We start from the raw sequence: 14,130 nt of genomic DNA, 5'->3' as shown, positions 1-14,130 counted from the left end.
TGGTCTCAGACTCCGGATCGCCCTCAGTACTTCAACAGCTGGCACCTCAGCCAGCCACTCACAGGGGGTGACCTCTTCCAATATTTGAGGCACCGCAGCCTCAGCAGGGTTATCCCCACTTTGTGCCATGATGTTTTCCTGGCTGAGAGTTTTCCCTCCCCCAGGACCTCACAGAAATGCTCAGCAAATCTGCAAACCTGTTCCTGGGGGTCGGAGATTGGATCACCGTTTTTTCCTCTAATGATGGTAATAGGTGTGGCGCTGCAGGTTACTTTTTGATGGAGTTAAATAGTGATTTGTGATCGCGGGCCACTGAGGCAGACTCCATCACCTCAGCAACCCGCGACCACCACCCATCCTTACAGCGCCTTACGGCTCTCCGAACCTCCGAGCGAAGGCTGCGGTAAACCTCCTCATTCTCTGACGTGGGATGCTGTAGGCGATGAGAGTGGGCCTGTCGCTTTTTCTCAATTAACCTGAACACCTCCTCTGTCAGCCAGGGTTTCTGGGGAGGTCTGGACCGCGTACCCAAAGCAGCCATTGCAGCTGCATGAGTCACAGTCTTAAACCTCGCCCATTTACCCTCGACATCAGGTGGAGTGGGGGACGATGCCAACCCCAGCTGCAAGCGATGATGAAATTCTCGCTTGCAACTTTCATCAGCTAACTGAGACCAGGCCACTTTTGGTTGGAATGGGATCCTGGGTGTACACCCACCACCGGAGTGGAAGAATGGCAGGCGCATCTTACAGATGACTAGTCGATGGTCAGAGGGCAGATCAGCTCCACGGTAGGTCCTGGTGTCAAGGACATGGGCTCGCATCCGCTGGTCCGTCACTATGTAGTCCAGCAGATGTTCTTGCTTGGACCCGGCATGTATCCATGATGTTGTGTGGATGCGCCGATGCCGGAAGAGCGTGTTGGTAATTACAAGCCCATGGGCTGCACAAAAATCTAGCAGCCTCCTACCGTTATTATTGAGCTGAATCTGGCCCATGCTTTCCAATCACACACACACACACACAGCGACACACACACACCGACTTACACACACACACATGGAGTTGCACACAAAGATAAAGACCTCCCATATAGCCTTAACAGACTGTAGGGGCAAGTGCTGTTAGCGAGCACCTATAAAGGCCGGAACGGTACACGGGGGGTGGCCAGCACCACGCCCGATCGCCTTTGTCTCTCCAGTGGCAATGTTTACACACTGCACCAGGTACTCATTTGAGGCTGAATCGACCTAGGGGAGGCTCAGGACCGGTTCAGATAATCGTCACTGGGTGTTGGCCGTGAGCGGGAATCGAACCCGGGCCACCGGGTTCATAGCACAGCGCGCTAACCGCTACACTACCGGAGTTGCACACACACACATATCGACTAAGACACACACACATCGACTAAAACACACACATGGACTTGCACACACACATGGACCCACGCAAACACATGGACCCAAGCAAACACATCGACCTACACACACACAAATGGACTTACACACACATGATCTAACACACATACACACATCGACTGACACACACAGACTCGCACACACACATCAACTCGCACGCACATAGAGCCACACACACACACACACATCGACTTACACACAGATATATTGACTCACGCACACACACATGGACTTACACACACACCAACTTATACACACACATCGACTCGCACACGGACATCGACTTACAAACACACGTACATCGACTTGCACACATCGACGCAGACACGGACATCGACACACACGCACACATGGACTTAGACACACACGGTATTATTTGAAAATTTACTAACTTAATTTTAAAATATTAGTTGTCTACTACACACACACATATCGACTTACAAACACATACATCGACTTACAAACACACACATCGACTCACACACACATCGACTCACACACACACACACACATCGACTCACACACACACACACATGGACCTACACACACACAAAGAAATGGACTTGCATACTCACATGGAGCCACGCACACACACATCGACTCTCACATACACATCGACTTACACATCGACGCAGACACGCACATTTACTCACACGCACATATGGACTTAGACACTCACAATATTATTTTAAAATGTACCAACTTAATTTTTAAATATTAGTTGTCTACACACAAATATTACTATTTTAATATTTCCAAACGTATTTTTAAAATATAAGTTATCTATCTACGTGAGTTTAGCGAAAGAAGCAAGAAAATAGTACTTGCTTAACATTGCCGTGGTGAGGCCGAGTCCTGCGCAGAGCCCCCGGCCTCGCCTAGATTGCCCAGGCGGCTGAGGTGGCACTTTGGCAGGCTGGGGCTGGGCTGCTACCTCCCTCCACCCACGATCTCCCTGCCCGCTCTGCAGTAATATGTACCTCTATAGTAGTAGCATCTACTGACTCTATAGTAGTAACTGCACGCATTGGGGTGGGGGGGGGAGAAGAGGACATAAAACTGTGAAGAATTTACCTCAGTGTTTTGGGTATTTTAAATGCATTTTTAACGCGAATGAGAATCCCCCTCCACCGATGACGTGTGTGCGTTGCTAGGGGGCAAACCCCGGTCAGCGTTTCGCACAAGTAAATACTTAAATAATAATAGCACTTTTTTATTTAACTACTTTAAAGTTCACGGTTGGGAAAATGGAATAACGCTGGCTCACCACGGGGCTTACGGTAGGCCTCGGCAAGGTAAGGTACAAGTTAAAAGGTGAAAACAACGAGCCTATTTTTACCCTACCTTTTACCTTACCACAATACAATCACTCTACCCTACCTTTTACCCTTTAGCAGGTAAGGTGAAAGTTAAAAGGTAAAAAGCAACGAGCCTACCTTTTACCCTACCTTTTACCCTTACCCCATACAAATTACCCAATTACAGGGTAATTACTAGGGAACTACACATGAACAAGGTTTATAATGGTAAATGCTATAGGTAGAGTGCTTTATTCATATAGAATACTCTCGATGATTCCAATTTTACACGCTTGTTGTTGTCATTGTTGTCATTGTTGTCGTTGTTGTCGTCGTCGTTGTTGTTGTCGTTGTTGTATCCTCAAATCTTGTAACTACATTTTTACCCACTTCCTAATGTGGTATCGACTGCAAACTTGGTATACTTATGTCATACTGATGACAACACTATATTCTATCATAAAATCCTTTTTTATATGTTATGTTTCGGCTTGGGTCTAATTGTCCACAGTCAACTCACGTTGGCTGTAAATCACCACGGCCCCTTAAGTTATGGCGAGCTTCGGGGCCACTTCCTGGAGTCGTGGAGTTCTGTCATTACTCGCACATTTCATAAAAGCGTGTTTTTAAGAAAGTTTGTTTTAATATTACTTATTAAATGGAGGCCACGGACTGCGCCACGGAGCTTTTAGCGGTAAACTAGGTACTGTATATACCGGGTAATACTTCGCGCTACCTTTACCCTACCGGGTAATTCTTCCGAGCTACCTTTACCCTACACTTTACCTTACCCCTTGGCATGTCGACATCTTTACCCTTTACCCTTTTACCCGGTAAAAAGGGTAAATTACCTTACCTTGCCGAGGCCTAGCTTACGGTGTGGTACCTGGCTACTTTTTTAAACGTTAACCCCACGGTTTGCGAGCCAATTCCTTCGCAAGTGTGCGTCCACAGACAGACGGACGGACACAAACAAAAAATTACGTTTATAGGTAAGATTGCTGCTGAATATTAAAGAAGTTGAGCATGTACTTGTACAGATTGCAACTCAACTGCTTTTTAAGCAAAAACATCTAAATCTATAAATATGAACACCGACAATTTATGCCTGGCGATTTTGTGGGTGCGCAAATGCTCAAAGGTTATTCAATGCACAGACATGTGGCAGAAATCGATATTCGCTTGCTTTGCATTGTTGTGCTCGCAGCACAGAATAGTTGTTCAGGTCATAGGGAGGGCAGGCGAAGTACAGCCTCCCATCGCTGTCTCAGCCGCTGCTCACAATCCCCCCCCCAGCCTCCAGATTTACCAGAAGAATGTCTAGCTCATTGCTGTTAACCTGAGATGGGTTAGGCTGCACTACCTGTGTACACAAACACGTTAAATATTTAATGTGCTAAGATGTTAATTGTATTAAGGTTTTGGCCTACGTTCATGTATGCCAGGTTAATGTATTATGCACGTAATGTTAACGCCATGGTATCACGTGTGTATACTGGATGCTAATCAAATAACCAGTTCACATCAATGAAATGCACACTGGAATTGCTCCAGTTGCTTGATAAGTTCTGATGAGAATGCATAAATCATCCTGCTTTAGTAAAGTGGAGAGTAAATACTCTGTTTAAAATCGTGTGGTGTTTGCTATGGAGAGAAAATGTTAAAAGTGCACAAAGTGTGCTCTGCTGCAATGTGGAAAGCAAATACTGGGCATGTAGAAGTGCTTCAAATCTTCAACTAAAATAAATATTAACATTTTGACTTGAAACTTTTGTGACTGCAGGAATTCATATTCTATGGTTCTTTCGGTAAAGTCACGTAGATAGAAAGAAAAAATAATAATAAAATAATAAAAATGAAAATAAAGTTAATAAAAATAATAAAATATGACAACGTTTCGAATCGCAACACAAGCGGTCGTCATCAGGAACAGGGAGGTTAGTCTCTTGAGGGCAAGCTGTTTATAAAGGTTTAGAGATGGGCGGGGCAACTCATGTTAATGTAGAAGAGGGCCCCGGCAGTAGGTCTACACCAATCAAAGAGCTGTTTATAAAGGTTTAGAGATGGGCGGGGCAGCTAATGTTAATGTAGGAGAGGGCCCCAATACCGGCAGTGATTGCTGAGTTTTAAACCGTCGTCTCGGTTGAAATTGTGTCTGTATATATGGATAGGTTCGTGAACGAATCTTTGTTGATAGCCAGTTGGCTTGCAAAGTACCATCGTCTTAGAGAAATCAATTTCATGTGAGCCAGCCGCATTAAAGTAATGATCAGCCACGGCAGAAGTATTGGTCCTGCCGTGTTTCAGATCTGCCTTATGTTCACGAACACGGTCTGAGACATGCCGTTTGGTTTCCCCAATGTAATTGCTGCCGCAGATACAGCTTTGTTTGTAGACACCGGCATATTGCCATATTGCCGGCGTCTACAGATGGGATCAGGTCACGAATTTTATGCACGGTGTTAAATCGAACCTGGAGCTTGTGTTTGGTCAAGATTTTGGAAATATTTTTGGTTTCCCTGCTATGAAAGGTAATTTGATGGTTTTGATTGGATCATCAGATGGCTCCTTCCTCACAGTTGGGGTGATGGCTTTGCGGATTGTGTAGTCAGAATATCAATTCGCCTTGAGAGCCTGGTGTATGTATTTGAGTTCACTGGTCAGGTGTTCATGGTTAGATATACATTGAGCTCTATGGTGTAGCGTTTTGATGAGGGAATTTTGGGATGGATGGTGGTGGGAATCAGGTTTTAGCTAGCGTCAGTATGGGTTACTTTCCTATATTCCTAAATATTCACGTATCAGAACGTACGTGTGAATATCAACAATTTACAATGTGTGCAAATTTAATGCACATAATGTGATAATGTTACATCTAGGCTAATGGAGTGAACACGGCTGTAGGAATCACATTGAACTTGGATCGCCATGTGCATAGCAAAGTGTGCTAATCACTGTACCATCACTCAACCAGCTGTAAACCCAGAAGTATATGTACGTATTATATTGGACTTATTTCGCACCATATGAAGCCAACCGCACGAATCGGATATGTACATTTGTATCCACACAGTATGTTGATTGTGTTTGTGTGTGTATTGCATTGTGGATACAGTGTATTTGTGATTTTAGGTGCGTTAATGTGCCCTAGTTCAACTCTGCCTAAAATATGTGCCTGCTTCATTATTGTCCTACCTTGTCAGTACCTGAGAGGGCTGCTTCGTATGTAAGATTGACCCTATCGACCCATCGTGTACCCTATGCTGGCCTTAATACCGTCCCCCGTACAGCGCTTGCCCAAAAGAGTATAAGTTTGTGCAAGGGATCTTTATCCCCGCTTGTTTTATTGCACTGATGTGTGTAATGTTGCACATGTGTTCCCCAGGCCAGGTCATGGCTGCCTCCTCCAAGGTTGTGTTTCGCCAGAAATCCAGGTTCCTGCTGTCCCGAGTGGAGGGCCAGAAGGAGACAGCTGAGACTCCGGCCAACAATGATGACACGTACATGGGTACGTGTGTGTGCTTGGGTGTATGTAGTGCACCTTGCCTGCCTGGGACAGGCATTGTGGTGACGTTACCGTCTCTTAGTGGCGATTAGCGGGTATTGGTAGTGTAGCTGTTGGCACGATGCGCTGCCAAACCAGCTAACAGAGTTCGATTCCCACTCACGGCCTACACGTGAAAATTATCTTAATCAGTCCTGGGCCTCCCCTAGGTCGACTTGGCCTCAAATGAGTACATGGTGCGGTGTGTAAACTTTGCCACTAGGGAGACAAAGGCGGCCCAATGTGGTTGCTGGCCATCAATCCCCTCTTGCGCCATGCCGGTCTTCATACTTGCTCGCTAACAGCACTTTCCTCAACAGTCTGTTAAGGCTATCGGGGTGGGTCTGGGAATTTTCGTCTTTTTCTTTGCACTAAAGCTGCCTTCACTGTCTTGGTGACTCTTGAGTGATGGGATGGCAGGCTGCTCGTGTGTGTGATCTATGGGCCTGCCAAGCCTAGGACGTGTGGCTGCAGCTTTACACTTGGTCATGAAAGTTTTGCTTGAGCATTTATTTTATGTCCACATAAACTGCGAGATATTTAAATCTATATTTACGCGATCTAACCCAAAAACCTCTATTATTTACAACATGTTGTTAAGTCCCTTCTCATGAACCTGGTTGGAAAAGAATGTGGTTCACAAAATCGTAATTTTCACTGAATGGGAAAGCGTTTAATATTTGGCTATCAAGTCCTCACGAGAAACACAAATCGACTGAAATGTTGACTAAGCTTTCTTTGCTTATTAAAATTATTCATTTTGCTAGGTATGTGTTTTATTAATGTGCAGTGCGTGTGGACTACATATGTGATATTTGCTGTGCTTGCAGGTTATTCTGTGGCTGTTGGAGAATTCACGGGAGACTCTGTGCAAGGCAAGTTGTGTTATTTAATTTTAACAATGCAGATGTTTTTGGTGGGTAACATTACACAAGTCCTGTCGATGCACATACCTTATTTGTGACTCGAACTCTTGAATGAAAAAAAATGCACCTAGTTTCGATTTGGCAAAAAAAACTTGCATTTTAAATTTAAGATTTGTATATATTTTTGTATTATTATAATTGGGAAATTTACTTTTTTTCAAACTCTTAACGAGTGGTCCATCTCTGTGTTTGATTTAGAGTTTGTCACCGGTGTGCCAAAAGGATCCAGTACGTTTGGATACGTGAGTACATTTTTGTTAGTTTTGAAATAAATCAACATTGTGATTTTTCTGATGGAAAAAGGCCTGCGCGCTCTCATGAATAGAATAACTCACTTCTGCTTTGTACGCACAATTAACGCAAGTGAGAAAATATGCGTTGCTTTCGGTCGAAAATCCAGGTACTGTGCAATGTCTAAACGTCCATTTCTGCTGATGCTTTTTCATTCTGGTCGTAAGTCAGCCAGGCCAATTGAATGCAGCATTATAACTAAGAATAGCAATAGCAAAGGCAGTTATAGCAGCTGTTGTTTCATTTCCACATTGATTGCTTTCCTAAGCACAATAAAAGTGGGGATATAAATTCAGTAGTTAAAGCAGAATGAAAAAGCTTGCAAAAACAGCCACATCTATTATACAAATTCTGTATCATAAGATTGTGACTAAGTAATTACCTCAAGTTTATAGCTTACTGAGATGTGTATGACTAATGCATGCATTTTACACCATGCTGTGGAGAGCATTGCTGATCTTGTGGATTATGAAAAGTTATCATTAATTATTTCATCAATTAATGACCCATTTATAATTTGCAACTCAGAAAATGCTAACACATGACAGTATAACACACTGCACGGTTTAGAATGAATAGGATTCATATTATGATTGTCAGACAATTTGTTTCAATAAAGTAAAATAATAACTGCTTGGCAGATTTTGTCATGCTAAAATATTTCGAATTTTATTTTGCATTGTGTGAAACTTAGCAAACGACTAACAGCCATTACTTTTGCATATTTCTTGTATTGTGAGCCTACACATTGTGCATTCTGTGTCTGTCGGTAATGTAGAGACAAATTAAGCTGTGTATGCACGGGTTTAACGACAACTACATCATGTGTTCTGCTAGTCTTAATCGGCAACTGCTATCAGCACTTTCCCCAATAGTCTCTTTAGCTAAACCAAGTGTCTTGTGTCTTTGCTGGGCTGGGCGTTTTTGTTTTTACTGCTTTATACTTTTATTTATATATGCCTTTTGACAAACCTAAGTATATACAGCTGCACAAGTGAAATGTGTAACCAAGTTCTTCCAATTAAAACAATGTGCATATAGCGGTCGTTTCAATAAATGTCATACTTCATAGCTCTGCTGCGTGAAGATCAAGCGAGTAGCCTTGAGTCCCCTGAGTGTCCGCGTGTGCTGTTCCATGTTAAGCCCTTGTTTGCTGCTCTGTTTCTCAAAGGTGCTCATCCTCAACACAACAGACATGAGCACCCTCATGAACGTCACAGGAGAGCAGGTTTGTCTCCAACTCAATACAGCACATTTTCCGTGCGTGCAGGGGATAGGTGGCTCCTCCCCATGTCTGGGTTCACATCGGTCCCACGTGAGTGGCCACTCATGCGATACCACCGGGGTGTAAAGTTAACCTGCTGCTATTTTGTTTCCTAGCCTGAACTCTAGAATGTATGAAGGGAGCCGGCAGTGAAATGAGGGTTAACAACTTAAATAAGTATACAAATACACCTCCTTTCCACGTGTGAAGAGACAAATAAATGTTAGGGTGGGGACGAGGGGGGCAGTCAAGGGCTCTGGAGCACTCATTACACCAACGTAACCCTGACACGAAGTCAAGTTTTACTTTGGTGTCGACAGAATTCACGGAATAAAAGGCATGTGGTGTTCACTTAACGTCGCACATTCACCACTAAATGTACTATTCGCAGTTGGTCATGGATATATCTGCACCACCAAATAATGTTGCTATTGTTTATTCCAAATGTTGCCCTCGTCTATGGAGACAAGTATAGGATTTTGTCAGGGCAGAGTTTTTCTTCTTCTTATCAATAACATGAATATATTGGCACTTTATACTTCATACAGTAAATGTGTGTCTTAACGGTTTTTATATTTGTAACACATTGTCACAATTTAAGTGTTTTAACTTGTAACACGTTTGGAAAAAAAGAATTATTATTATTTTTGGCATTATGCGCTGCTCTGACATGATCTTGGACACTGAAGCATACACACATGGCTGCGTTGGGTTGTGCTGTCGGAGAGGTTTGTCCATTGGTAGCGCTGGGCGTCTCTTGACCTTCCGCCAGGTGCAGGGGTAATGCCTCTAGCACCGTGATGACTAAGTGCACTTAATTTATGAGGCAACGTCTTGCTGATGACACCGTAAACTCGGCTGTTCCAAGGTTGCCTTTTTTTTTACATCTGCTTAGAAATGCAATTTGGCTGCCTTTTGACAGCTGTCGTATGCATAATGTTTGCATGTCCATTATATTTAAAAATTTTAATGATTGCCATTTTATGATATTGTATATACATTAAATAAGTCACTATTTTTGCATTACTATAGTGAAAATCATCTGATCAGCCCTTATAGGGGATTCTGTTAGTGGATTGTATTGTCCTACATGGATGCTGTTAGTGGATTGTATTGTCCTACATATTTGCATCTTTTCCTTCCCTTAGCTACTTGGATAAGCGCAGCTAAACGGTTAATAGAATACGTGTGTCGCCACTGTCAGGTTACTCTTATCCATGCTTTTGGGTGGATAATAGAGTGAAAGTTGGAACTCTATTGAGAGCTTTCTGGGTCCATTAAGGTTGGGTCAAATCTGCACGTAAACACAGATAATCTAATGTGTGACCCGACTTCTGGGTTACTCCTGTTATCCATGTGTAATGCAGCACTCGGAGACACTGTCTTGTTCAAGTATGTCTATATTTATTGTCTATTCCGGTCCGCCCAACGCGATGGCATGTTAACGGGTAGACGCGAGTTGACTGTACAGTGGGTAACTTTATGTAGCTGCAACATGACGTTCACCTATATAGCTGGCTGACTATATAGGAGCCAATGGAGTAGCAGCTACGGCGACGATATATAATCTCCCCATGGTCTTCCAAGACGATAAGGCGACCCGCTCCCAGACAGTGAGGATGATCCACTCCAAGATGACCACAGCGACGACGGTCCAACTTCGAATCCCCACAGCAGCCCCGAGCCCTGCTCCACGCTGCCTTTTATCTCCCTCTCCGGCTCATCCACGCCCCTTTTCCCGAACTCTCTCTCTCTCCTCATTTGACGCTGCCTGTCCCTGTCGCTTCAATTACTATTTACGACCACTAGGCCCCGTACTGTCCTTACACATGTAAAAATGTGGATAACCGACAAAATTAACATGTGGATAATAGAAAGGTGAATGCACATGAATTTAAATGTTTATGTGAGTGCTTGTGCACATGCATCCACCCATACTGCCCGAGTGCTGTCTTCTTTCCTTTCTATGAAGCCTTTTTCACCCTTTATGGTGTCTTAGTTGCAGTAGAAGCTGGATATAAGAACGCTGCGTATAAGCACACTTCTAATCCAAGTTACACATCCTTACATCACACTGATTGGGTTAAGTGTGATAAAATCGCATTTTATAAAGATGCACGCTAAGGTATGTGCTTACATGCAACTTCTACTGTATACCTAACCTGTGTCAATGAGGTCTAATGACGTCATCACTACTTATCGGCAAATGTTGAATGTTGTCGTTCTGTGTGCAGAGCTTGTGTACCCATTCATAAGTGTGTTTGAACCTTTGTGTGCAGCAGAATGTGGTGTGTGCATGCATGCTACCTGGTGCAGTGTGTAATCATCGCCACTAGGGAGACAAAGGCAGCCAGGCGTGCTGCTGGCCACCCACGCCCTCATGTGTCGTGCTGCCCATCGGGCTATACGGGCGATCTTTGTCTTTGCTCATGTGTGATGTATGCGCGTCTGTGTCCTGCAGCTGGCTTCCTACTTCGGCTACACGGTGGCAGTCACGGATGTGAATAATGATGGGTGAGTCTCCTCAGTGGGGGCCGGCTCGCCTCCAGAGGAGGACACACAAGTCACGGGGAAGGAGGATGTGCATCATGTGAAGGAAGTCATTTTAGCACAATGCACAAATAGCTTCTGAAAAAGAGCTATGTAGCTCAGTCGGCCTTACCTGGTAAAATAAAAAAAAATGTTGGTTTAAGTGGTGGGGAGGTATGTGATGGTGGGGAGGCAAGTGATTGAGAGCCTGGTGAATGGGGAGACGTGTATGTACATGTCTTGCCTACAAGATCTCTAAGTTCGTTACGCCTCATCTGTTCGACGAGTAGTTAGTTGGTCTATGCTTTTATTTTGTGTTCATGTGCACATGGATTGCAATTGTTTTTGATTACAGCTGCTGGTTTCTCATTAGAACTTGGTGCAGAAGTCCAGCGTGACCACATAAAACGTGCTTTGTCATTCATATATATGTTTGTCTTCATTAGCATTTCAGTGATCCTAAAAGTTTATTGGCCAAAAAATAAGGAATAAATAGTGTCACATGGATCAAATTTTCTTCAGTATGGTCTCCTCGAGTCTGAATCAACAAAGCTTTCACTGTATGGGCATTCAGTCACATGCCACTAATTATTTCTAACTGGTGCAATTACATTGCTCAGGCAGTTGGTATATGCGAATGCTGCATTGCATATGGAAGCCATCCCTCCCAGTGAATTTACCATTTTAAGGCCCCTGAATCGAAAGTAAATCTACAATTGCAGGGGATTGAAATGTCAACATCTCGGCATTTAAGGATTCCATGCTCTTTGCCAGCAATTTAACTGATTTATTTGGTTTGTGAAATATGTAAGCCTTAAGAGGAACCCTCTGACAACTGTGGTCTGATTATGTGGGTGTGTCTGTAAGCAGACTTTTTAATGTTCGGGGAAAATGTCATTCTGTTTGCGCTAAAGCAACGGTTGCAAAATTTTTACCCTTTTCCAGGGAAGGAAATACCAGGGCACCACTAACTATGCACAATTGTGCTTCTGAGAAAATGAACATGACTGTGTCGTCATGTGAATGGTTAAAGAGGTTTGTTGCAGTTTTAAACATTTTTAATTTAGGTCCATAATTTTCTTTTTGGATCCTTGCAAATAAAAATTATGCCTTTTGCAACACTGGTTATTTAAAGATAATTTCTGTAAATATGTTGTATTATTCCGGACTTTTTTTTCATGCCCATGACTCAAAGGATTAATCGGGAGGCAATGAGAAACGAAAATACGTCATTATTTGTCGGCATTGATTGTAAACATTATCACAATCTGACATTTGATCTTATTTTCAGATCTTCTTTACTATCCTCAATTAGTTATTTGCCCTAAATGAATGCAAATACCAGGTACCTGAGATTAAACCAATTTAGCAAATATTGTTCTCAAATATTTTTGACAGGAAATATTATCATCGGTTGTTAGTTGAGGGTACCTTAACAGCCCCCTTTAAATTTTTCGATTTAAAGCTTTCGTGACTGCAGGGATTCATATTCTTGGTTCTTTCGGTAAAGTCACGTAGAAGGGAAATAATGCAATAATAAAAATAAACATAATAATATGAAATTCTCACGACGTTTCGGCCACAACGCAAGCAGCCGTCCTCAGGTGAAGAACAGGGCTGTCGGAAAGACAGCGTCCGAATGAACACCACCAAGATTGGTAGCATATATTTAAGCTGAGTTGATATGTAAATTCCTTTGTCAAGGCGCTCTCCTCCTCTAACGCAGCTTAAATATACGCTGCCAAGCTTGGTGGTGTTCATTCGGACGCTGTCTTTCCGACAGCCCTCTTCTTCACCTGAGGACGGCTGCTTGCATTGTGGCCGAAACGTCGTGAGAATTTTATATTATTACGAGCGCCGCTCCGCCCGTTATAGTGGCGGACGGCGACAACAAAACCCCAATTGCACCCTCACGACCAGGTACAGGCTTCCGATATCGCAAGGGGATAAGCATCTGTGAGCCAGGTGGAATATCAACAGATACCTCGGACAGCGCCTGCACCTGAGCGACCGGAGCAGGTCGCCCCCAGGGCGACGGTAGAAATGTAATTTTTCGCCCACCCGGTAATTCAATGCAGTTTTGATTAATTCGAATTAGAATGGGCATCTTGGCCAGGAAGTCAGTTCCCAACAAGCAAGGAACCGCGAGGGACCTCGAAATTAACACAATTCCCGATGCCGACACTCCCCCGATAGATATTTTAGCGTCCACCTGGCCCACAATGCCCATGCTACCCCCGTTAGCAGCGACGCAGGAATCGTAAACCGGACGCACGGCCGCAGGTGGGATGTCCAACAGATGGAAAATTACATCCGATATAATGGTCGCGGACGCCCCGGAATCCACTAAAATACGCACGTCCACCCCTTGTATAGAACCAGGTAAAGTGGACGAACCAGTAGCGGCCGCGACGACCCGCCGTGCCAATTTACGCCACTGCGTTACCGAGCGACGTGGCCCAATCGATGGCCTCCCCCCGTTATTAACAACACCCGGATCGCACGACAACGGTGATGAGTGAGGTGTCAAGCCTTGCCGGGTGTCTGGTGCGCACCGACTTGCCTGTCCTGGAGGATCCTTCCGTGGCACGTCCGCTGTCGAGGCCTCCTGCTGGGGCGGACCCGGGACACGGGCCCAGCAGTCCCTGGCGTAATGGCCTTTACGGCCGCAGCGGAAGCAGTCGATGTGGTTGCGCCACGCCGCAGGCACCCCGTTCCGACGCTCCCGTGGTGGCGGCGCAGATCGCGGCCCCGGCCTACTGCGGGCCGACCACTGAGCAGAGGCGGCCGTCAGCTCCTGCGGGCCCCCCCCCCCTCAGGAACGTACACCGCCTTCTTGGGATCCCAACCCGCGGCACCTC

General features: G+C 44.5%; 1 protein-coding gene across 1 annotated transcript in view; it reads left to right on the top strand.

The window, feature by feature from the left end:
- LOC144934269 (integrin alpha-8-like) overlaps window positions 1–14,130 on the top strand; it is a 123,809-nt gene that overhangs the window by 36,535 nt on the left and 73,144 nt on the right. Inside the window, exons 7-11 of the mRNA XM_078859953.1 lie at window positions 6,101–6,223; window positions 7,090–7,134; window positions 7,384–7,427; window positions 8,648–8,704; window positions 11,202–11,254. Coding sequence (XP_078716079.1) covers window positions 6,101–6,223; window positions 7,090–7,134; window positions 7,384–7,427; window positions 8,648–8,704; window positions 11,202–11,254 — 322 coding nt within the window. The remainder of the gene's footprint in view (window positions 1–6,100; window positions 6,224–7,089; window positions 7,135–7,383; window positions 7,428–8,647; window positions 8,705–11,201; window positions 11,255–14,130) is intronic.

The sequence above is a fragment of the Lampetra fluviatilis genome, chromosome 1, assembly GCF_964198595.1.
Source record: "Lampetra fluviatilis chromosome 1, kcLamFluv1.1, whole genome shotgun sequence".
Taxonomy (NCBI): Eukaryota; Metazoa; Chordata; class Hyperoartia; order Petromyzontiformes; family Petromyzontidae; genus Lampetra; species Lampetra fluviatilis.
The sequence above is the reverse complement of the archived record's forward strand: the minus strand, read 5'-3'. Positions and strand labels throughout refer to the sequence as shown.